This window comes from Capricornis sumatraensis, chromosome 3 (genome assembly GCF_032405125.1).
Source record: "Capricornis sumatraensis isolate serow.1 chromosome 3, serow.2, whole genome shotgun sequence".
Lineage (NCBI taxonomy): Eukaryota > Metazoa > Chordata > Mammalia > Artiodactyla > Bovidae > Capricornis > Capricornis sumatraensis.
In genome coordinates this window covers 135,603,928-135,630,837 of record NC_091071.1, presented here as the reverse complement: position 1 = coordinate 135,630,837, position 26,910 = coordinate 135,603,928, and the positions used below count along the sequence as shown (strand labels likewise).

General features: G+C 37.8%; 1 protein-coding gene across 1 annotated transcript in view; it reads right to left on the bottom strand.

Annotated features, from left to right (window-relative positions):
- FAM117B (family with sequence similarity 117 member B) overlaps positions 1 to 26,910 on the bottom strand; it is a 68,303-nt gene that overhangs the window by 4,516 nt on the left and 36,877 nt on the right. Inside the window, exons 2-7 of the mRNA XM_068969272.1 lie at positions 26,565 to 26,716; positions 19,424 to 19,516; positions 18,319 to 18,432; positions 5,116 to 5,259; positions 3,552 to 3,777; positions 1,342 to 1,462 (exon numbers count right to left, since the gene is read on the bottom strand). Coding sequence (XP_068825373.1) covers positions 1,342 to 1,462; positions 3,552 to 3,777; positions 5,116 to 5,259; positions 18,319 to 18,432; positions 19,424 to 19,516; positions 26,565 to 26,716 — 850 coding nt within the window. The remainder of the gene's footprint in view (positions 1 to 1,341; positions 1,463 to 3,551; positions 3,778 to 5,115; positions 5,260 to 18,318; positions 18,433 to 19,423; positions 19,517 to 26,564; positions 26,717 to 26,910) is intronic.

Here is a 26,910-nt window from a genome sequence, read left to right as displayed (position 1 = left end):
TTAAGGCTAGGGCTAGGGTAGGACCTGGGACTCTGTAGTCTGAACTAATTTCCTGGATGATTATGGTGCAAGGAGTCCATGAAACACATGTGTGGAGAAATACTACTTAAACTCTGGCACCAAGCATGCCTTCAGACTTACGTGGTGCAAAGAGTAAATAAGCAGCTGCTAAAACAGGGTTTTCAATTATTGTCACAAAAGCAAAAAGACTGACAGCTGGGATCTCCTAGTAGAGAAGGTGAAGGGATTCAAAGACAATGCTCTTTGTGTGGAAAACTGTTTAGAACTGACATTAAAGGAAGCACTGACAGGAGGGGCACACAGAACAAAAGGATGCCATGTTTCAGAACGATTCTGATACTCATGATGGAACAAAGAAGTTATGTGAACCAAACAAGGCTGGACGAGCTCCACACTGTATTTTTAGTTTCATAGTGAGAAAAAGCCAGAAGGTGTCTCTTAGTCTTGCAACGAGATTGAAAAATGAGATTTATATATGTACCATCGTTCTCTCTTCAAATAATGTTTGTCACCTAATTTGCTCAGCATCATACGTACCTACAACCCTGCAGCCATCACTTACAAGGCAAGGGGCCAAGGCTGCTGAAAGTAGGCCATGGCTGCAGTACTTTCTAAGCAGGTTCTGAGTCTAAAATTCAGAGTCCCTGACTAGAGTAAAAGCCAACAGAAATACATGAGTACAGCAGATCGCATACCAAGGGTACCAGACGCTGTTTAAAGTTCTGCTTCTTCTATGATCTTGATCACAGCAACATGTTTCTGCTAAGTAATAGAGTTCTTTTCCCCATGTTGGCAGGAAAATATTTTAATTGTTTAAAGAACTGGAGACTAAAAACTGAAGGGAATTTGATCCTTGAAAGGAGGAAACCCACCCTGCATTGAGATCTGTGGTCTCTTGAATAAATACACTGCTAAATTCAATGTGTGGCGCTGACTGTTTACAGGTTCAAAAATAACCACGGGTGATATGCTGGGGACCACTGAGGAAATGTGAATAATAACTGGATGCTAGTTGATGTTAAGCATAACTGTAATTTCTTTGGTGTGACAATGGTACTGTGGTTATGTAGGAGTGGTTACTTTTAGGAAATAAGTATTAAACCGAATTCAAGGTTAAATGTCATGACTACAACTTACTTTCAAACAGTTCTGTAAAAACTAACACCAAAACACAAAAGAGACAAAGCAAAATGTTAACCATAGGATCTAGTGTTGGATATACGAGTGGTCACTGTACTGTTCTTCAGCCTATTTGAAATTCTTTTATTACTTCTCATAATAAAAGTTTGGGGTGGGGGAGGGATGGGGGGGGATACTTACGAGCATTCCTCAAAGACTTTGACCCTCTCACAGCCCTCAGGAGGTTCCCTTTTGAACATGTAACTGTTGTTAGGTTTTGGTGAGGTTGCATATTTGGGCAAAGGAGAGTTGTTCCCATTCTCTGCAAGAAACGACATGCTGGATTACTAAGAAATACTAGCACATATGTGCACAGTCCTACTGTATTTGATTGCTCCTGGCCTCGCCTATACCATGAGCTACTACTTGAGGGTAGCAAGGCTTTACTCATCCACATTACCCCAATATCTAACACAATTCCTGGTAAAAAAGACTAATTGTTTGTTAAAAAATGCATAAACCAGAGATTTTCCTTTCTACTTACAATTACCACAGCCTAGGCCTGTATAACTTACTCCTCAGCACTGAATACTGCGGTATGCTGCTCTTATTTCTACTCTATACACAGCACATGGGCTCAAATGCCACCTCCATTCTTCCCAAGACAAATAACTAAAAGGGTTCCTCACTGGTGGCTTATCATTCATTCTTGGCTGCCCCTCAGAATCTCTCAGGTGATTCCTCTACTCTCTGACTGCAATCTCTGCTCCAGGTAGTCAGTCTATGCACAGTGTATGGCAGAGACTTTCTTCTGCCTACAAACTTCTCTATACCTAAGAAGTCCTTCTCTGCTCATTTTCCAAAACCTCCTTCAAAGTCTGGCTCAAAGTTTTTGTTATCTTTCTAAATTAACCCTACCCAAGGGAACACTTCTTTACTCTGGTGATTCTGTTCAGTGCTGATGTCCTCAGTTTCTACCACATTAACTTAGAATTCGTGATATGTAACCTATGTGTTCTAAATGTACAGTCTGTGTCAACTAAACTACAACTCCTTGCTGACAGTAGCCCTTTCTTAGAAAAGAAATCCAGAGAAGTTAACCAGTCACTCCTAAAGTCAAATACAGCAGGACACAAAACTTACAGAGTTCCTATATGCTGTTGAAGTAAGAGTAGAAAGTACGGAAAATCAAGGGGCAGATTTTAATAGCTATGGTTAGTCTGGGGGTGGGTTGGGTGGGGCAGGTACATCTGATTGAGCTTAAGTACTCGAAGCTGCATCACTCTCTCTTTTAATCCTTATAGCAAGTATCAGAAGTAATTAACTATGTCAACTCCTGACAAGAAACACAAGGCCCAATCAAAAGATTTAATTCAGTGGTGTCAAAATTCTGTGCATGTGAATTGCCTGGGAGCACCGAAAACTGCTGGTGCCTATGTCCTGCCCCCAGGGGGTGTGATTTATTAATAACTGGTCTAGGGTATAGCCATGTTTTATTTAACCTTGTAGATGACAAAAAGAGGGCCCAAATAGTATGATTTTACAATTGCCCATAGTCTGAAGTGATTTCCTCTGTAAATCTTAGGTCTTTTGCACGTGCTATAGTCTCCGTACTTCAGATGACTGGCACTAATGACCAGCTGTCATCAGACGTGCAACATTTTAAGACAATCAACACACTGCAAGTAGGAGGTTCTAAATAAATGACTACTGAACTGAGCCATAGGATTTATCTTATCATTTTTCTCAAGCTCATGCAGTAATAACTAGAATTTAGGCTAAAAGAAAAGACTGCCTTGGTAAAGATAGATGATCACATTTGTAAAACATTATTAGTAACTAATATTCAAAGTGCTATGTCTCCAATTACTTTCTGAATCATGCAAGTGGTTTAATACTATAAGTATCCCACCTCCCCTTTTACTCCAGGCTTGCCTGGAATACTCATCTTGCACTGATATAAGTCAGCTTAATTCTTATTAGAAATATCACAAATATAGATCCTGAAACACACTAACTTGACGGCTTCACATTCAATTAAAAAGTAGTGAGATAGTAAATACATGACAACTAAGGTAACAGAAAACAAATGCTTTTCAGGACAAATGTTTATCTCATTTATACCAAAAAGGATGTTACTCACTATTAAGGAATTTGTATTAGTAAGTGCAAGAAGAAAAAAAAGTATACCTACAAAAGCCCATAAACCCAGCCAACCTGACCATCACCTGAGTACCACAGTAAAACCTATGGTTCTGTACTACAGTTCTTTAAAATCTGTATTTTGAACACATCTCAAAGTCAAGATCTTAGTGGCCCTAAGTGTAGTGTTCCGCTAGAAAATGAACAGAAACCAGGATACAGCGGCGGTGTCACTTATCCCGTGGCAGCAAACTCCTCCCGTGTTGCACCTTTATCCCTGGGGTCGACAAGCAGGTCATCAGCCGAGCACGGGCTCTCCTCACCGCCCTCGTTGGAGATGGTGAGGAAGGCTGTGGGGGACACGGACTGGGAGCGGCTGCTGTCGTTGCTCCCCCGCTCGGCCCCGCCGGGCGTCTGCGTGTCGGTGCTGCGTGTGCTGCTGCTCCTCTGCGCAAGGGGTGGAGGCGCACGGTGGCCGTCGGGAATGTCTTGGGGCTGTTACAGAAATGTTTCAAATGTATGTGTTCTGGTCACTGATTTTGAAATTCCCCTAGAAAGGCACCCAGGGTTCAACCTTCCCCTGTTGTTGCAGAAGACTCAAAAGTCAGAAACCCTCTCCTTATCGGGCCTCACGGTAGAGGGAGACGCCTGTGTGTTGGCTGTGGGGACAGCCATTCCTGTCTCATCGCCCGCCCTCCCCTGCCGCTGGACACGGAGCGGCAGAGCAGAACCTCTGAACTCCCAGGGGTCTGGCACATGAGTGGTCAGTGCTCGCTGAAGGATGAAACAACACTGAGTTACTTATCACGTGCTGTTATTTTCAAAATGATCAAGACACCCCATTATAACAGAGGAGAAGCCTAGGTGTAACTCTAGGTTCCACGTGAGAAGAAAAGGTTGTGCGCTGTGTGAACCAGTAATACCTGATGATAGCCCCTGCCGCCCTCCCGCCCTGCTCACTCCCTCCTCAAACAGTGTTCTCCAAGAAACCTTCCTAAACAAGAGAACGGTTAATCACAGCATTGCTAATTATAGAGGGAAATCAAGGAGAAGGTTCAGAGGAAGGCTTGTGTGACTCACTTAGCAGGGAAACTGGCTCCCCGTACACCTTTGCTGCGTTTACCTTTATCATACATCGGGAGAAGTTTCACCATTGTGCAGTGGAGGAGGGTAGGGTGTAGGCAGTGGTGTTTTCTCTAAGCTAAACCAGCCTTTCATCTTAAGGGAGAGAAATCTCAGGCGTCAATAAAATACTACTTTAAACTCCCCAGTTCCTCCTTCACTGAAGAAGGAAAGCTTCAGGATACTGTGACATGCTTTTAAATATAAACAGGAAATTTTCTGTCTTACATATAAACTGTACTTTTGTATGTCACAGTTAATAGAATACACATTCTATGCATGTTATAGGTAAGAAAACCTGTGCTTCATGATGAGAAAGTCAACCAAACAGTAACTGACAAACAGTAAGATATATATTGATACTCAGAAGATATTCCATGCCACCACCAACAAACCAGTTAAGCTGAACTTTTGTTAAATGGAGTTATAGACAATGAGAAGCATATCTGTGATTTTTTAAATACAGAAAAACAAAAAATAGTTTCTGTTCAAGGACCCAAATTTAAGTCATATCAGTTGTCTCTATGAGATGCAAAGAAACAAAAACTGTCATTCATTTGCAAGGTCAGAGTTTTTCAAAAGAGATAAATTTTTATTCTCAACAAGAAGCAAGAAACATGTAAATATGGAAACCAAAATTGTGATTTAAAAAAAAATAATAATTAGAAGAATTAATGTATAAGGCTGATTTTAAGATAGAAGATTACTTACTATAAGTTGCTCTTCCTTTTCCCCAGTCTCTTTAATTATTATTTCAATCTCCTGATTCAGTCCTTCCACACTATTCCGGAACCGGGAGCCTGTTGATTTGGTGATGGGAATTACTGGAATAAGTGCACTCTTTGGAACAGGAGCCTTAAGAAAAAGTGGGGGGGGGGGGGGGAGAAAAAACATTTATTACTACCTTTACATTTGCTAGATGGAAGCATACTTCCATTTGATCTGGGTAACTCTAAAATAAATCAAAATTTACAGACCTCACAAAAGGTGTGAATAACGAAACCTGCTCCTTGGTATACACAAAAATATAATTTAAAGCAAAAATCCCGGACAATCAAGGTAGAATTTCAGAAATTAATTCACATTTATGAGGGACTGTAAAGAGGAGAGGGATACGGGAAAACACTAAAAGAATCTTAACCTCAGACATTCTTTCATGATTACAGGAGTTCAGATTTCAGAACATAACTTTAAAGTCCTCCAGTGCCATAATTATCTATATTCCAGAAAATAAATAACAAAAAGTAATTTATCAAAAAAAAAAAAATTGGTAGGAAAAACAAAATCACTTCCAAAGTCCATATACAGTAGCAAGATGATAGAGTAACTTCCCTGTGAAATCTATTTATACTTCCACTGTAATTATTTTAATGTTTTGTTTCAAAGCCTATCTCTAGTTAAAAAAAATGTTCCCACTGGCACAGTATTACTTTTGAAAAGAAATAACTGATTATATTACAGGATATCACTTGGTTTCCTGACAAGATACTCAAAATAAAATATGAAACAAGAATTGCAAGGTATCTGCCAAAATTCATAGCAACAGTGTGCCAGAAGGTCATCTTGTATTGTCTTGCTGTCTGGTAAAGAAATGTGATTAATTCATCCTTCATTTAGGGAGGTCTCTTTGAGAAACCTCTCTTTCAGGGAGGTTTCAGATCCCCTATTCTTCAATCCTTCCGTCTTGGTGCTACAAAGCCAGTAACTTCCCTCACTTCCCGAAAGCCTCCTCAGCAGTCCAGCCCTGGTTCACCCTGTGACAGGACTGTGATAAGACGGGACAGGAAGAGGAAAGTAAACACCAGAGCCCTCCCCTCCATTCTTCTGAGAACTTGCATTCTCCACCCTCCACCCTACTCTCACCCCAAGGTCTTCACTTTCCTACTTCAGTGAAACAATGCCTAAGATAGTCACTGAAACTGGCTATTTCCCATGAGTTTTTTATATCCCTGAGACCTGTCACTAACACCTTGAAGGGTACTTTTTTCTTTTTTTACCTATTCTCATCCTCTTGTTTCCTTAGCAACAGAATAATATTCCAAAGAATAATCTAAAACAGGCTTAAAAAAAAAAAAAAGAAACTCTCTCCAATCAGATATGTACTTACTCTTGGGATAAGAGTGGAAGAATGAAGCTAAGAATATGGTTTGGTTCATGACAGGTCAAGGAAGGAAAGAAACCTTTCTCAAAGTGGTGGCAAGAGAAAACAAAAACTAGTGAAGGGACGAAAGGAAACTGATTTGGACTGAAGCACCTATGGGTTAAAAGAAACCCAGAGCTCACTAGTCTGCAGTGGAGAGCATGTCAGAGCATTTCTGTCAGGCAGGCATCCTTCCTGTGCCTGGACTCTTCCTCTGTCAAAAAATAATGAGGTAACAGAGAACTGCTACAGACTAAGATTTCAGGAGTTATCAGTATATATACTACAAACAGAACTTTGATTTTATTTTTTATATTTAGTGAAAGGTACTCAATTCTAAACTTAATTTTCTCTCCTGAAAGTCACAAAACAACATGAATAATGGCTTGCTTTGGATGCCATTTTCAGGCTGCATCTGGTTTGTAGCTAACATTACAGAAATGAGGAAGGAGAAGACTAGAAGGGGAAGATGAGCTGTCAAGGTTTCTGCAAAATGTTGACCTTTCTGGATTTGGGAACCATAAGGATCTGTTAGTAAGTCTTCAAAGAACAGAAAGCTTAAGTCTGCTGGGTGTCATGTTGAGAAATGCACATAACAGGAACCCACCAGTGTAATAACTAACTGGACATCTTGTTACTGCCTTTCCAGGCAGCTACAGAAGTCATATCCTAGATAATTGGTAAGAAGTTCTTCTCAAATGTAATCTAAAATAGTGGCAAGTGTCAACAGTTTAATTTATTTAAAGCAAAGGAAAGAAAGGAAGGAAAAAAAAGAAAATGGCCACTTTCCTAAGGTCAACACACCATTTTAGGTAAATGAAGCAAAGGTTCAACAGCAATTCACTTAACCAGCAAACAGTTATATGCTTAGAAGAAAAATAATCTACCCAAGCCGTCTGGGAAATATTTTCTTCATTAAGCATACTGTTATTATTCCATAAATAAATAATAGGCCTTTGATTTTATTCCTTACATAAACTATGCTCTAAAATATTTAAAAATTTAAAAAATGATTATACTTTAACTTTTATGCTTCATTTCAAGGGTTCTTAAGGAATTTTGTGTGTGTGTGTATAATTTATTTTTCCCACATCTATATAGCTTTCTGTAATAAAAATGTGTATTTCTATATAAGTCAGCATATGCAAATACAAGTGGGTTATCATATTAACTGAGAGGTATCCTTAGACAGCTCTGAAAGGTTAAAAATCCTCCCATTATTAAGGAAAAATCTCTCTCTCCTAAGATTTGACCTTTGGAAACAACAAGGATCTCTTATTTTTCTCAGTTCTTGATTCTTTCTGTTCAAATCAGAGTTTTCCACTCAAGTAAGATTTCAATTAGGTGAATCACGGTTTTAAAGTTTTCTTTTTGCTATTTACATTCTCTGTCTATCTATATATTATGTTACAGCTTAAAGATCAAATTGCATAAAAGCTGTGAATTAACCAACAAAGAACTCCAAAAGAGGGTTTGGCTAACCCTGAAACTTCATTAGAATCCAATCTACACTGTAACTTAAATATCTGTTTCAAAGCATGGGGATAAAATTGTGGCAAGACAAGCAGACTCAGGAAAGATGGGAAGAATACCTACTGAAGTAGTAGCTGAGCAGGGAAAAAGATAAAGATAGCTAAATTTTCAAAGGAAGAAAACTGTGTAGGATAAAAAAAAAGGTCTGTTCAGCAATTCAACAGAAATCTAGGAGAGAAATGTGAGCCAGAAACCCTAATAAAACAAAACAGTGGTCACAACTGATGTTTAGAATGGATTCCTTAAAAAATTAGAAAGCACTGGGGAAAAAAAGCTTTCCCATCATAGGGGCTTTGGTAGGGGGCTCCACGTGGCCTTGATTCCTCCTGTCCCGTCAGCATCACTTTATTTCTGTCCTCCAGAGATCAGTGTCCTCTCATGTGTTTCCCCCTTTTATCTCTTCTAAGCTACAGCTATTCTCTAATGAAGGTCACATCTGAAGCACCTACTGTTTTGATTTCTCAGTGGCAAAATCTTGAAACTTTCAAGCACAGCAATCATGTCCTGGACAGGCACACAAAGATTCCAGTGCCAAGAAGCAATTTTCTCTTTAAAGTGCAATGCTTCTCTCACTTCTCAGATGAAAATAGGTTTCCCCCCAACCTTTTCTTTCTCATGATCCCTTTGCTCTCAAACCCTCCTAAGCTATTACAAAACTATCGTGTGCCCAGCCCAGATGAAGCAATAAGAAAATCCTATGGGAGGGCTTTCTTGTTTGAGCCTATCACAGCTAGAAATACCTGCATGATTTTAAAATTTGCACTCTTAAATTAGTTTATACTACATCTCCAGCTCTTCTGTTACTAACATCTGACTCTAATCATCAAACAACTCTGAAATGTGTTAGCGACATCTTTTTGAAAAAAAATTTTTTTATTGTTAACTGGAGGATAATTGTTTTACAATGTCGTGTTGGTTTCTGCCATACTCAAACATGAATTAACCACCAGTATACGTATGTCCCCCCTTCTTGAACCTCCCTCCCACCTCCCACCACTCTAAGTAGTCACAGAGCACCAGGCTGAGCTCCCTGCATCATACAGCAAATTCCCATCAGCTATCTGTTTTACATACGATAATGTTAATGGGTCAATGCTGCTGTTTCAGTCCGTCCCCTCACTCTCCTTCCCCTGCAGTGTCCACAAGTCTGTTCCCTATGTCTGCGTCTCTATTCCTGCACTGCAAATAGGTTCATCAGTACCATTTTTCACATATTCCACACATATGTGTTAATATATGATATTTTATTCTTTCTGACTTACTTCACTCCGTATAACAGGTTCTAGTTTCATCCACCTCACCAGAACTGACTGGAATTCTTGGCCACATCTTCTAATGAGAGTATTTCTTGATATACTCCTTAAAAATGATATCTTAAGTATCCAAGAGTTTTGTCAATTTTGGAAACCAATGACACGTGAAAAGTTTCTCTCTCCTAAGAAACTTGGCAGCAGTTATTCTTCATAATAAACAGTTCCCCCTCCTGAATTTCCAGGGAAAGAATCACTCAAAAGTATGTCAGAATTCTTTTCTAACTGTAAAAAATCCATTGTAAGCCCAAGAAAAAGATCTCATGTTAGCCAGTGGTTACATACTATCCATTATCAGAACAATACTGTCCTTGATCATTAAGGGATGCTAAAGGAATTTCCCAATAAACTTCCTAAAGACCTGGACCATGTGGTTTATCTGTCCCTTGATCAGTGTTTTCTCCCCTTTAATATTGATGTAAACAGTGTGCTACAAACAGTAACATGTATTTATTTGACTTTTCTTTTTTAATGTCTTTTGTAAAAACTACAAACTACTGTCATTTACATATGTCTCCTTTTTTCTTTCTAACTGGAGAATAAGTGAAGTGAAGTTGCTCAGTCGTGTCGACTCTTTGCGACCCCATGGACTGTAGCCTACAGGGCTCCTCCCTCCATGGAATTCTCCAGGCAAGAGTACTGGAGTGGTTGCCATTTCCTTCTCCAGGGGATCTTCCCGACTCAGGGATCAAACCCGGGTCTCCTGCATTCCAGGCAGACGCTTTAACCTCTGAGCCACCAGGGATCTCCAATTGGAGAATAACTGCTCTACAACATTGGGCTGGTTTCTGCCATCCATCAACATGAATCAGCCATAGGCATACAAATATCATCTCCCTCTTGAACCTGCCCCCCGCCCCCTACCTCCCATCCTTCTAGGTAGTCACAGAGCACTGGGTCCCTCATTATAAATAAGCTTGTCTTCCTATCTGGCTTTTTATGCATGTGTTCCATCAATTAACTACTTTTGCGGTTTTAATCCTATATCATTTCTTCTGTTTTGTTTTGTGTAAAGGGGGAAAGATAAAACCTGGAACTCCCCTCCAAAAATAATCATCTACATATCATGAACTACAAACAAACAAACAAAAAAACTGTAATAACTTGGAGAGCCTATGAAGAGGAAAGTCAAAGAGCCTCCAGATATTTAAACTTATTAACCAAATAAGGAAAGTTATTTTCCTACCCCTAGAAAAGTATAATGTAGAAAAAAGCTTTAAGCACATAGTAACTGGACCCAACTAAATGACCAAAAAAGTCAGAGAACTGCTCTACAGAATCTGGAACATTAAAAATGTTTCTGAAGCCCTCTGAATAACAAACATTTTTCCACACTAAATAAAATTTTTAAAATACATAGTCTAATACATGGTATGCTCTCCGCAAGGAATGAAAAAGGAAAAAGAAAGAATTTAAGGAATAGCTATCTTTAGAGAGTGAAACTCTGGATGATTTTTTTTTTCCTATTTGATTTTTTTTAAAAAGTAACAGCTTGACTGAGGTCTAATATTTCTTCTTTTTAGTTTTTCTTCCAGTTTTATTGAGATAATTGACATAACATATAATTTTAAAATGTACAGTATAGAGATATAATTTTTCTATTGACTTTAGTTTCTAAAGTTTCTTATAATAAGCATGTAAATATTTTTATGACAATTAAAGTTTTAGAAAATATGTTAACTATGAATTGGCAGAGAAGCCTAAAGAAAAATCCAACTGGAGGCAACCTAAGATTTATTGAGCAGTCACTCTGTGCCAAGAATTACATTAACTGTTTTGTAATACTCTATACCATAAAGAGGAGAAGGCAATGGCACCCCACTCCAGTACTCTTGCCTGGAAAATCCCATGGACGTAGGAGACTGGTGGGCTGCAGTCCATGGGGTCGCGAAGAGTCAGATACGACTGAGCGACGTCACTTTCACTTTTCACTTTCATGCGTTGAAGAAGGAAATGGCAACCCACTCCAGTGTTCTTGCCTGGAGAATCCCAGGGACGGGGGAGCCTGGTGGGCTGCCGTCTATGGGGTCGCACAGAGTCGGACACAACTGAAGCGATTTAGCAGCAGCAGCATACTATAAAGAAAGCTCAGCACCGAAGAATTGATGCTTTTGAACTGTGGTGTTGGTGAAGACTCTTTTGAGAGTCCCTTGGACTGCAAGATCAAACCAGTCAATTGTAAAGGAAATTAGTCCTGAATATTCATTCAAAGGACTGATGCTGAAGCTGAAGCTCCAATAGTTTGGCCACCTGATGTGCAGAACTGAAAAGACCCTGATGCTGAGAAAGGCCAAAGGCAGGAAGAGAAGGGGCCAACAGAGGGTGAGATGGTTGGATGGCATCACCAACTCGATGGACATGAGTTTGAGCAGGCTCTGGGAGTTGGTGATGGACAGGGAGGCCTGGCATGCTGCAGCCCATGGAGTTACAAAGAGTCGGACACAACTGAGTGACTGGACTGAACTGAATACCATTTAGTGGGTTTCCCTGGTGGCTCAGATGGTAAAGAATCTGCCTGCAATGCAGGAGACCCAGGTTCAATCCCTGGGTTGGGAAGACTCTTTGGAGAAAGGAATGGCTAACTGTACCAGTACTCTTGCCTGGAGAATTCCATGTACAGAGGAGCCTGGAGAGCTACAGTTCATGGGAACATAGAGAGACGAACACAACTGAGTGACTAACGCACACGCACCATTTAATCCTCAGAAAAACACAACAAACAGGTAATATAATGCAGAGAACCCAAGGAACTTCCAACAGCTAGCAAGCAGCATGACTCAGATCTTACGCTAAACAATCTGAGCTCAGAGCACCTGTGCTCATCTTCTACAGTTATAAGACCTCCTGGGTTACTTGTGGGTTCTTTGTTAGCATCTAATCTATTATTTCCAGACAATTACATTTGCATTTTATCTATTCATTTTTATGTTGGTTAGTACACATTTTTTGGTAGAACTTTATTGAAAAATAATTCACAGTATCATACAACTCACTCATTTCAAGTGTACAACTTCTGCTTATGAACAGAATTGTACACTATTAATTGAACACTACTGTACAATGGCAACCCACTCCAGTACTCTTGCCCATGGACGGAGGAGCCTGGTAGGCTGCAGTCCATGGGGTCTCGGAGAGTTGGACAGGACTGAGCGACTTCACTTTCACTTTTCACTTTCATGCACTGGAGAGGGAAATGGCAACCCACTCCAGTATGCTTGCCTGGAGAATCCCAGGGACGGGAGCCTGGTGGGCCACCATCTATAGGGTCACACAGAGTCGGACACGACTGACGTGACTTAGCAGCAGCAGCAGTACACTATTAATTGAACAGAATTGTACCACTATTATCACAATTAATCTTAGAATCAAACAACAAAAAAAGTCCCTCACACATTAGCAGTCATTCTCCATCTTCTCTCAACTTTCTTACCTTTAAGCAATCACCAGTCTACAATCTGTCTCTATGGGTTTACTTCTCCTGGACATTTCATATGAGGGAAATCATGTGTTCCTTTGTGTCTGGCTTCTTTCACTTAGCATAATGTTTCCAAGGTTCACCTGAATGGTAGTATGTATCAGTATTCCATTCCATTTTTGTGACCGAGTAATACAGGCTCAATAAAGGACAGAAATGGTATGGACCTAACAGAAGCAGAAGATATTAAGAAGAGGTAGCAAGAATACACAGAAGAACTGTACAAAAAAGATCTTCACAACCCAAATAATCACGATGGTGTGATAACTCACATTCACCTAGAGCCAGACATCCTGGAATATGAAGTCAACTGGGCCTTAGGAAGCATCACTACAAAAAAGCTAGTGGAGGTGATGGAATTCCAGTTGAGCTATTTCATATCCTGAAAGATGATGCTGTGAAAGTGCTGCACTCAATATGCCAGCAAATTTGGAAAACTCAGCAGTGGCCACAGGACTGGAAAAGGTCAGTTTTCATTCCAATCCCAAAGAAAGGCCATGCCAAAGAATGCTCAAACTACTGCACAATTGCACTCATCTCACATGCTAGTAAAGTAATGCTCCAAATTCTCCAAGCGAGTCTTCAGCAATACGTGAACCATGAACTTCCTGATGTTTAAGCTGGTTTTAGACAAGGCAGAGGAACCAGAGATCAAATTGCCAACATCCACTGGATCATCAAAAAAGCAAGAGAGTTCCAGAAAAACATCTATTTCTGCTTTATTGACTATGCCAAAGCCTTTGACTGTGTGGATCACAACAAACTGTGGAAAATTCTGAAGGAGATGGGAATACCAGACCACCTAACCTGCCTCTTGAGAAACCTATATGCAGGTCAGGAAGCAACAGTTAGAACTGGACATGGAACAACAGACTGGCTCCAAATAGGAAAAGGAGTGTGTCAAGGCTGTATATAGTTACCCTGCTTATTTAACTTATATACTGAATACATCAAGAAATACTGGGCTGGATGAAGCACAAGCTGGAATCAAGATTGCTGAGAGAAATATCAATAACCTCAGATATGCAGATGACACCACCCTTATGGCAGAAAGTGAAGAAGAATTAAAGAGCCTCTTGATGAAAGTGAAAGAGGAGAGTCAAAAAGTTGGCTTAAAGCTGAACATTCAGAAAACTAAGATCACGGCATCCGGTCCCATCACTTCATGGCAAATAGATGGAGAAACAGTGGAAATAGTGGCTGACTTTATTTTTGGGGGCTCCAAAATCACTGCAGATGGTGACTGCAGCCATGAAATTAAAAGACACTTACTCTTTAGAAGCAAAGTTATGACAGCATATTTTTAAAAAGCAGAGACATTACTTTGCTAACAAAGGTCCGTCTAGTCAAGGCTATGGTTTTTCCAGTGGTCATGTACGGATGTGAGAGTTGGACTATAAAGAAAGCTGAGCACCAAAGAATTGACGCTTTTGAACCGTGGTGTTGGAGAAGACTCTTGAGAGTCCCTTGGACTGCAAGGAGATCCAACCAGTCCATCCTAAGGGAGATCAGTCCTGGGTGTTCATTGAAAGGACTGATGTTGAAGCTGAACCTCCAGTACTTTGGCCACCTCATGCGAAGAGCTGACTCATTTGAAAAGACCCTGATGCTGGGAAGGATTGAGGGCAGGAGGAGAAAGGGACAACAGGATGAGATGGTTGGTGGCATCACCAACTCAATGGACATGGGTCTGGATAGACTCTGGGAGTTGGTGATGGATAGAGAGACCTGGTGTGCTGCGATTCTTGGGGTCGCAAAGAGTCAGACACAACCGAGCAACTGAACTGAACTGAATGTTCCACTGTATGGATATATACTACATTTTATTTATCCATTCATTGGTTGAAGGACAATTAAGTTGTTTCCAATTTTGGGCTACTCTGAGCCATGCTGCTATGAACATCTGTGTTCAAGTTTTTACATGAACATATGTTTTCAACTGTCTTTTTAGTACATAATTTGGAGAAGACACGCTGGGTCATACAGTAACTCTATGTTTATTTAGCCTTTTGAGGAACTATGAGGCTGTTTTACATTCCTATCAGCTTATACAGTGCTGACAGGATTTTACATTCCTATCAGCAATATATAAGGGTTCTGATTTCTCCACATTCTTTCTAAAACCTGCTATTTGTCTTTTTAGTTTTAGCTGTTCTAGTGGGTATGAAGTAGTATCTCACTGGAATTTGTATTCATTTCCCTATAGACAAATAATGATAAATATCTTTTTCATATACCTATTGGCTATTTGCATATCTTCCTTGGAGAACTCTCTATTTAGATCCTTCGTCAGTTTTTAAATTGGACTGCTTATCTTTTTATTATTGAGTTTCAAGAGTTCTTCACATATTTCAAATACAAGTGTTTCATATGATTTGTATAAATTTTTGCCTATTTTGTAGTTTATCTTTGAAGCACTAAAGTTTTTAATTATGATAAAGTCCAATTTTTATACTTCTACTGTTGCTTGTGTTTTTGGTGTCATATCTAACAAACCATTGCCTAATCCAACATCACATTTATGCCTATGTTTTTATCTAAGAGTTTTTAGTTTTAGCTCTTATATTGAGGTCTTTGATCCATTTTCAGTTACTTTTGTACATGGTGTGAGCTACGTGGATATATTTCTTAAATCATGTTTAAAGGCTAGAATTGGCCTTACCTTTTACTCCTATATGTCCATCATTCCCATATCATCAACCATAAGCTAAAAAAGTTTAAAGACTCTGAAGTCAAAATTCTTCATTTAGAATCCCAGCTCTGTCTCATATGACCTTGAACAAGATACATGAACTCTCTGAGTCTTAATTCTTTGCCTGTAAATTGGAATAGTAACAATCTCCATCTCAAAGATGAGGATTAAATGCTTAAATATACCAAAGCTGAGTACAGTGTTCCCATATTGTAAGTACTTACTGCTGCTGCTGCTAAGTCGCTTCAGTCATGTCCGACTCTGTGCGACCCCATGGACTGCAGCCCACCAGGCTCCTCCGCCCATGGGACCCTCCAGGCAAGAGTACTGGAGTGGGTTGCTACTGCCTTCTCCGAAATACTTACTAGAGTTCAACTATTAATTATTGCTTTCTAAGTATCACTCAGGTTTGTCCATTCTCTCCAGTTCCATAGCTTCTACCTTACTTTAGGTCACCATCATTTCTTACATGGATTATAAATCTATTTATAGATTTTCCTGCCCCTATCCTAATCTTGTCCTGTACCAAATTCATTCTCTACTCTGAACTCATAATGATCATGTCAAACATGATCATGTTGACCACCTGTCAACACCCTGCATTGTAGAAAATAGCTCTCAGGTGCTTCAAGGACAAAGTCCAAATTTCTTAACAACTGAGACATGAAGACTTTCAGCTCTGGCTAACCTAACCTCTTACTATCACCTATCCCTAGAGCCATGATTTCTTCTGCGTCCAGAAAGTGAAAGTGAAAATCTCTAGTCCTGTCTGACTCTTTGCAATCCTATGGACTATATAGTCCATGGAATTCTCTAGGCCAGAATACTGTAGTGGGTAGCCTTTCTCTTTTCCAGGGGAATCTTCCCAACCCAGGGATCAAACCCAGGTCTCCTGCATTGCAGGCAGATTCTTTACCAGCTGAGCCACAAGGGAAGCCCAAAGACTAGCTAAATTCTACCTATCCTTCATGGATCACTTAGACACCACTTTCCATAGAAGTCTTTCTAGACAGCTCATTGTCAATTCAAGGATAAATGCTCCTTCTACAATACTCTGAACACTTCTTGATCGACATACTCATTATACTGTATAAAAATTAACTGTTTACTTATTATCTGAGATTTGGTGGGGGGAAAGCCCCAACATTTCATTTATCACTGCATCCCCTAATGAGTACTACAATACCAGTCATATGGCAGATATTTGATAAATGTTGCATGGATGGAGGAATGGCCTCAAAGCACACATATCTCAAAGTGGTACTTCCTCCTTTAGAGAGAGAATCCACTAAACAAAGCCACAATCATGACTTGAGTAATATTTTCATGTTCACAGTCTTAAAGTCTCAATTAACTCTGAATACTACTGCCATAGCTATCATAATACACATGTGCTTGATCTCTGACTGGCTTTAACACTCAATAAAGCAAGTCAAGCAGTCAAGATGATTGATGTGTCAATGTACAAAAGTCAAGCCACGTGAATTTATTTTTCAAGTTATTTTCTAGTCCTCACCTTCTCCACAAAGAGGCACCTTCATTTAAAAAAAATGAAGTTCATGTGAACTTCAATAGTCTTTATTAAGCAAATTCAACTTGCAGGGGAAAAAAATTTTGCATAATTTTACCACTGTAATTGTTAATTTAAATACAACTTTTAAAAAAACCACTTCAGAAAGTTATAAACTGCTAAAATCCATAATTAAAATTCAATAAAACTCAGTCTTAACTTCTATTCTACTTGGAATAAAAATATGAATAGGAAATAAGAACTGGATTTATCTCTTAGAAATACATCTAAATTACTTATGGATGAATTAGAGGGACCAGAAGGTTGGCAAACTCACCTGTAAAACCAGGTGGGTCTGTGGCCTTTTGTGAGTGAGTGGAATATTTAGTATTCCAATAGTCTATTCAAATTTTTCACTTCTTACTTGGTCAGTTTTGCATTTTCCATTTCTCCAAATATAAATGCAGTTTGTTTAGGCTTTTAAGCGCATCAATGTATATTCATATTTTATAATTAAAATGCCTTATATACGGAAAAAAGTTACTGGAAGCCAAACTGCAATCAAACTATAAATCTGTAAAATCAAGTTTGACCCATCTATCACTGTTTTAAGACATAATTAGTTAGCTTGAAAAAAATATATACCTTCACCCATACTTTCTCTTGAAAACAATCCACATATACTTAACAATCATCAGAAGCTATCAACCTAAAAAAGGAACAGGCAAAGTTTTTCTTCCTCTCTCTTTGCCAAGGGATATCATCCAATTTCAATTCAGTATGAAGAGAAATGCTCCCTGGGTGAGCAATCAAGAGCAGTTAATAGGGTTCAATTAAGAAATCAAAGCAGTTTAAGACCTTTTCTACTAAAAGACTTCATGCACTAGGTATCTACCATCCTCTGTTGTCACATGAGGAAACTGAGACTTTGAACAGGTTACTTATCCAGGCTCTAGTTCCACAGCCAATGCTCATCTGTATTATTCTGCCTCCAATACACCAAACTGACAAAGACAAAAATCAGAATATGTAAGCAGCTATCTCTCTTAGAAGTCATATCGTTAAAGGAAAATATCATTTTTGTCAACTTAGCGTTGTGTTTTTTATTTAAATGAAGGCTGTGATTCAGTATTTAATCACTGTTTCAAACATGCTTTTGAACATCTTTATCATAAACATTTACCTATGCAATAACATAATGCCAGGAAAACAACATATCCCTTGTCTGGATCTTGTGGTGTCTTGTGCTCCTACCTGACTCTGGTTAATAGCTGCATGGTTGCCATGGAATGGAGACTGTCTTTCTTTATCTCGATGATGCCGACTGCTGTGTTTACTTCTCTGCAATTGCTGGCGTAATTTTGCAATCTGAAAAGGGGAAAATAAGTACGTCAGAGTGTCTTCCACATCACATAAAACATATCCTTGCTTAATAATAACCAATAAAACTCAACCCTATTATATCTTTTGAGTTTTTAAACCATACCACAAATATCTGAGTTTACTTTAAAAAATTTATATGTATATATACACATATCTATATATGTATAAATGTATATGCTTCTTTCAAAGAAAAAATTATGTTCCAACACTGTTCTGCACCTTTAAGCTTCCCCAAAGTATTAAACAAATGAAGCTTTTTAGCAATTATACCTTATAGCTTTCACAGTTCAAAAGCAATGATAATTATTCTCTCATTTTCCTTATAGTGAGTCACATTTTATTCAGAATTAGATTTCTTTATCAAATACCTTACCTTCAACAGCTCCAAAAAAGTAAACAGTATTATTTAAAAATCAATTCCAGCCATGAAATGCATTTAGATACAATCTTTAAATAACAAATATAATTTTGATTAATATCTGATTATTAATTATATTAATATTAATAATATAATTCCTTGACTGAATTTTTCTGTTCTATGCTACATTATATTTAAAACACAAATGTGCTAATTATAGGCACAAAAAAAGTGATTATAACATAGGGCCATAATCAACTTGGTTACACTGGGTTACTAAATATCAAAAATACTTACCATTGTATATAGAAATAATAACAGTGAATTTGTTGTATCACTACAATCTCATACATTTGATATTTAATTATATTAACAGCTATGGAGTCTCATTAAAAAAATAAAAAAACACAATCAGGTAAGTTACATGTATATTTCCCTATTCAAATCTTTCTGTTTTCCTGGTGTTATTTCTCAAGTAAACAAAACCACCACCAAAAAAACAAGAAAGAAATTAAAAAACAATGGAACTGACAAATCTCTGCAGCTCACAGCCTCTGGGAACTAGTCAACCAAGGGATCAAATTTTCACACCCACTTCCTTAGAACCATTTTTCTGACCTCCTTAAGCTGATCTGTGCTGCCCCACGATGCTGAACGTTTGTGAGACCCTTTCTTCTTTTCAGAGTATTCTTCAGCCCATGCACTCTCTGTCTATAATGGGAAAGAGAAGAAAGAGGTTTTAATAAAATAGTTAATCATTTAACAATAGTGAATGCCATATTTGCAACAACATGGATTGACCTTGAGGGCATCATGCTAAATGAAATAAGTCAGACAGACAAACATAAAAAAATACTGTATGATCTCACACATGGAATCTAAAAAAAAAGAAAAAAGCCCATAGAAAAAGAGATCAGATTTGTGGTTAACAGAGGGGGAATTGGATGAAGGTGGTCAAAATATAGAAACTCCCAGTTACAAGATAAATAAGTACTGAGGATATAATATACAATACAATGGCTATAGTTAACACTTGCTGTATGGTGTATTAGAAAGTTGCTAAGAGAGTGGATCCTAGACGATCTCATCACAAGGAAAAATGGCTTTTCTGGCAACTATGAAGTAATGGATGTTTCTATGATGATCACTTTGCTACACATGTCACGTCATTGTGCTGTACAGCTTAAACTTTACAGTGTTATATGTCAGTTATATCTCAATAAACCTGAAAACATTTTTCCTTTCTAAAAAAAGGATACCATATTTTTCTATTACAAAATACATGCCTATTACAGAAAAATCAGGTATTACAAAATATTTAAAAGAACACAACTTACCCATAATTCTTCAGCACCAGTTACCTAACTGCAATACTTTAGCCTATTTTTCATTTCTATTACTAATAAAAATTACTATTTTTATATAATTATAAGCATCCCATTTACTCAACAAATGGATACTGATAATAGCCAACATTCCTGTGATCTTATTATGTGCTAGGTACTGTGCTTTATGAAAGTAAATGAAAGGTCATCACTGTGCTATCTGATTTAACATACAAAAAGTTCTTCAAGGTCTGTAGATAAAGAAGTTGTGACAATGAGAGGTTAGGGAAGTTGCCTGGGGTCTCACAGCCAGGAAGTGGTGAAGCCAAAGATATAAACCTAAAATTCCAGAGTTTATCATCTTAATCTCTAAATTATGTCTTTTCTTGGTTTAAATAACTGCAGAGTACAGCTTCAAAAATGTTACATTCTTAGTGGTTACACAAAATCCAGAACTTAAAAACACTGTATCAGGGGAAAAAGTCATTCTCAGCACATGAAAATACTGCTCAGCCTCACCCCATAATAAGAGAAATGCAAGTTAAGGTCACTAAGACTAGGCAATTTGATTACATACACTCTCGTCCATTGCTGGTGTAATGTAAAATTGGTACAGTCTAGTGAAGGTGATATGGCAATTGCTGTCAAAGTTACAAATGTACATACCGTTTGACACAATGACCTTTTGGTACTTTATATCACAGATCTACAAATTTATGCCTCTATGCACAAAATGACATATATTATTCCCTACAGCACCATTTGTGCTAGCAAGAGATTAGAAAAATGTTAATAGAGGACTGGGCTTCCCTGGTGGCTCAGCAGTAAAGATTCTGGCTGTAATACAGGAGATGTTCAAACCCTGGGTTAGGAAGATCCTCTGAACAAGGGAAAGGCCACCCACTCCAGTATTCTTGACTGGGAAATCCCATGAACAGAGGAGCCTGGCAGGCTGCAGTTCATGGGGTTGAAAAAGTCGAACAAGACTTAGTGACTATTGTTGTTAGTCGTGTCCGACTCTTTGCAACCCCATGGAATGCAGCACGCCAAGCCTGCCTGTCCCTCACCACCTCCCAGAGTTTGCCCAAGTTCATGTCCATTGCAGCAGTGATGCCATTCAGCCATCTCGTCCTCTGATCAATCCTTCCCGGCATCAGGGACTTTAACCACCTTAGCGACTATAATCACCACCATAACCAAACAGAGGATTGGCCAAATAAATTATGGCTTATCTTTACAACAGAATAATACGCAGCTATAAAAATGAATAAGGAAATCTAAAATATACTTATACAAAATAATTTCCATGAGCTACTGTTAAATGAAAAAATCAAGGCTCAGTACAGTATGTACAGCAACTACCTTTATAGATAGGACTGCTAGAAAGAATATATACACATGTAGAGTATACATGGTAACAAAAGAAACTGGTATCAGTGGCTGCCTCAGGGGAAGATGTCTCTCAAATTCTGTACTATATGAAAAATGTATAGCCTATTCAAAATAATACTTCTTCACATAATATGATGTAAAAAAACTTTTAACACCAGGGGAAATTTTTCTATATGGATAAAACAATGCCTTTAAGTGAAAACAAAATTGCAGAATAATGTATAGAATATGCTATCTTGTGTTTAAGGGAAAAAAAATCACCTTTAGGCAAGGATTATCAATGGACACTAAAACATTAGGTGAAAAGTTACTAAGGAACAGGATATTCACTGGTGCAGAGACATATTCTACAGTTACTTCCTAATTCAAAAAGGATAAAGTATTTCCTTTACAAATATGTCATTCATAAAATAACATAAAGTAACAATGTTATTAAAACTGAAAGTATGAGAATGAAAATGAACTGTTCTAAATTAAAAGGAACTAAAAGAAACTAAGTAAAATGCTTGAATCTCCAAATGGATCCTGATAAAAAAGAAAGAAATCTTGTGTAAATTTAACATGAACTGGATGTGACATGACATGATATTTTATAATTATTCATTTTCCTAGGTGAGCTAATGGCACTGTGATTATACAAGAAGATATATGCTGAAAGATTTAGGGATAAAATGTTGTGAAATCTGCAACACACGTTGAGAAAGTACAGCAAATTCACACATAAAAGCACAAAGGTTGGTAAAACAAACATGGCTATGTTTAAAATTGCTGAATCTAATGACAGCTAGAATGTCCTTTCCGTTTTTTGGTATGTTGAACATTCTCTCAGTAAAAAGTTAAAGAGGGGGAAAGAAAATCTTAAGTCATATCAATTGACATTTTAAATCCATTTTGGACAATTTCATAAAGAACCATTTCTATCAAAAAGTATTAGACCAACAAACAAAGGCAGGAAGAATGACAAGAGTTAAAAAGTCATCACTTGGAACTTCTACAGTAATTGTTGATTTAAGCAAGAATCATCAACAAACGCTAAAAAACAATGGGTGAAAGTCTGTTGGGGAATGGGATATTTATAGTCTCAAATATTTCCCCACAGCCTATGCAGGTACAGTTACAAAGGGTATCCGGCGGGTGAAACAACATTACTGACATTGGGCACTTCTTGATGCACATGCACAAAGAACATAGGTCAACTACAGTATTTCTGTAAAAAATGTTATTACTGAATCGTTTAAAAAATGGATAAACCCAGGTTGAGAAGATTCAACAAAATACCACATTGCACCCATAGAAAATATCAATGTCACAAATGACAAAAGTTGAGGAACTGTTGCAAATTAAAGAATTCTAAAGAAATACGACATTTAAACGTTGACTTGTGCTCCTTCACTGGATCCTAGCTTAAGGAAGAAACTGCTACAGAGAACATAACTGGGGAAACAAACCAAAAAAAATGTGTCTATGTATCTACATAATAAAGAATAGAATTGCATCAATGCTAAATCTTCTGAATTTTATAATTAAATTTTTAAAGTCTGTGTTCGTATATATTTTCTGAGGTATTTGAGAAGAGTCACAATGTCTGTAAATTACAAAGAGTAAATAATAACATTAGTGATAACAACAATTATATATTAAAGAACACAAAATATGCAAAAATGTTTATTGGTAAATATAGGAGTACCCGGGTGCTCAATCTTAATTCTTGTGATTTTTCTATAAATTTGAGACTTTTCCAAACAAAAAGCTTTTAAAAATTAGACAAATTACTAAAGATATTCAATATAAGTATAAAATTTCAAGGAAAAGCAAAGGAATATAGAAGGTTCTTATAGATTTAAGAACAAAGTAAATGAGTATTAATTAGCAAAACAAATAAAAATAAGCATAAAGAGCAAAAGACAGCGTTAATTTCAGTGATAAGATGTTCAGGCAGGAAAAAATATTCAGCAAAAGTCGTTAATTTTACTTAACCTCCTAATTCAAAAGATAATTGCTTTCTTTGTTCAACTAAGAAGCCAAGCCTTTATTATAAGACACTCAAGAATTAATACAAAGTAAAATTAAGTTTTAATTAAGTATGTTTCAACTTTGTTCAATTTTGCATTGTATACTGGAAAGCAATATGTATCTTCTAACATATCAGGTCCTACACTAGGTGTTGGAGTTAGAGAGAAAATACAGTTTTTATGCTCAAAGAGTTTTTTCTAGGAGAGAAAGGATAAACAGCCAATTTGGATACGATGTGACTGAGAGAGTCATTTCCCAGGCAGGTTGATAAGAAGTCTAGGGGTCCCCAAGGAGAGAGGGGTCTGGAATTCTCAAGGAGGAAGAAAGGACAAACTTTTTTCCTTCTCTATATTCCTTAGGATTATATAACAACAATGTATTATGCCTGAGGACAGTCCCTGGATTAAACCTTATGGCTAATTCTGTAAATTATGGAAGTAGACCTGCTCTTTACAAGGATTATATAACAACAATGTATTCTGCCTGAGGACAGTCTCTGGATTAAACCTTCTGGCTAATTCCGTAAATTATGGGAGTAGACCTGCTGTTTACAAGGATTATATAACAACAATGTATTCTGCCTGAGGACAGTCTCTGGATTAAACCTTCTGGCTAATTCTGTTATCTTAAAATGTAAATTATGGGAGTAGGTCTGGTGAGGTCTTTACAACATCCAGACATTCTTTGGATTTACTGGAAAGTATATAACTTCATTGCTAACACTAACAAGCGGGTACTCTTTCTACCCCCTTCTGATGCCTATGTCAGAAGCTTTCTCTATCTCCTTTATACTTCAATAAAACTTTATTACACAAAAGCTCTGAGCAATCAAGCCTCGTCTCTGGCCCCGGATTGAATTCTCCTCCGGGGGCCAAGAATCCCGGTGTTGTGATTCAACAACAACCTTTCATGATGACTGAGGTCCCCTAAGAAAGGCACCTAATCCAAACCTGGAAAGACAGGAAAAGTAGGCAGGCAAGATTCTATGGGATTTGGGGCAGCTGCTGTGAGCATTAGTGTGTAAACTATCCAGGGAAAGCATTACAAACAAAACAAACGACAGGAACATCAGTCAAGTGGTAGCTAGAGCTAGATCCCAGCAACTCGCTGAAGAGACTTACTGAACTTCCACAGAACAAGGGACTCCCAACGATTTATAAAACCATATATTCTTACTGGTAAGGCAAAATATCTGAACCTACTGAATCTGAAACTGCAGAGGAAATAAAGAGGGTTGCAGAAATATTGAAGGAAATACACTCACACTAATTTAAACATCACATCTGGATGAAGCTAAATCAAGTAGAGACCGTATTCATTTTCCTTTTTTAATTTTATATTGGTGCACAGTTGATTAATAAGGTGTCAGATTCAGGTATACAGCAAAGTGATTCAGTTATACATATATGGGCTTCTATTCTTTTTCGAATTCTACTGTATAGGACAGGAAATGCTGCTCAATATTCTGTAATAACCTAAATGGGAAAAGAATTTTTACTCATTTTCTATACGACCATGCCCTAATCTCAGTAAAGTTACAGATTTAGAATAAATGCAGAGGGCTTCCCTCATAGCTCAATTGGTAAAGAATCTGCCTGTAATTCCGGAGACTGGGTTCGATTCCGGGGTTGGGAAGATCCCCTGAAGAAGGAAATGGCAACCCACTCCAGTATTCTTGCCTGGAGAATCCCATGGACAGAGGAGCCTGGCAGGCTATAGTCCATGGGGTCACAATGAGTCAGACACGACTTAGCGACTAAACCACCAAACCACCACCGCAGAACTCTTTGGCTTAAAGAGTCACAATTTCTTAAAAGACTCATTACTTTGGATGAGTACAAGACTCAATGCAGAATACAGACTCTGCACTTTCATTTCTGTAGTTGCAACTGGAGTATAACCCTCGAGGTAATTTCGAACCTAAGTATCTACCCTAATAGTGGGACTCGGTTTTAAGAGTATCAGAACACAAAACAGAAAACAAACTAATGGAATTCTGGAAACCAATATGTAAATTCAAAAACCATTGCAAAGTGTATTTACTTGGTCCTGTAAAAGGACGCTCTCTCATAAGTGCTGAGATCAAGCAACCATCAAGTGACGTAAATTTAAAGTCTAAATCAAGATGTACCTTAGCTGATTTTCAACAATCAGTATCAAGGATCTTTTAACTCTTTAAAATGATTTTCATTCTTCACTAGCCATAAAGCTTTAACTGTTCTGCTCATTAAATCCATTGAAAATATTCCTGGAGTGCTTATTCCATCAAGTATAGTACTAATTTCTGGGGATGAAAATATAAAAATGGGCAAGCCAGACACAGTTCCTGCCTTCATGGGCTTGCCATCTAATGACTATGAGAAACATTAAATGATTATACAAAGATTTAATTAAATTATAATTGTAATTAAGTTGCTGCAACAGAAACTACACCCAACTAAGACACAGTCAACAACTGGCTTTATGATCTTGGACTTTAGTTTCCTCACCCGTAAAACTAGGAGTTAGATCAAATGATCCTTTAAGATCCCTTTAATTAAACTTTTTATAAATCTAAAAGTACAAAACTTTGTTTCCAGAGTCCCTTTGTCAGGATATCTACATTTATAGATTCTATCAGCAATATAAAATAATCCCCATTTCCCAAAACATGAAGATTTTTGGCACAAGAATATAAGGTGGGATGAAAAAGTAACCTTTACTGTAACAAATTTTTAAGTCCAAATTCCATAAATTAAATTTACTGTGATGTTCTAAACTATAAAAAAGTGAGAGAAAACATGTCCATAAATTACTGCACATATCAGAATTCCTTTGAGAACTGTTTCAAATGCACATTCTTAAGACTCAACCAAAACCTACTGGAGAACATTCAAGGTCAAGCCTGGGGATCTGCATTTTTGATAAGCTTCCCAGATAATGCTAATACATACTAGTTTTAAGAATTTGAGAGCAGAGTAGAATAAACAATATTATGAGAAATGGTTTCAGAGTGAAACACTTCAAGATAAGAACTGTAATAAACCTACCTGTGTGGCCTTGTCCCTCATGCAAGGAGCAGCTTGCCCATGACCATCACGAGGCCAGTGCCCTGCTAGGTACGGAGCAGCGAGTGTATCCAGGGAGGAGGTACGGCGGATGATGCTAGAGGGGCTGGAGGAAGGTGGTCTTGTTTTGTCCCCTAGATTTAAGACAGATACATTTATTTTAAAAATAGCTTAGGAAGGAAACAAAGCAGAAACTAGGTAGAGTTTCTCTAACTTAAATATAAAATGTGAGTGACAAAGAGGAATAAGCTATTGATTCACACAAACTTGGATGGCTCTCACATTAAGGGATTCCTGGTGGCTGAGAAGATAAAGAGTCTGCCTGCAA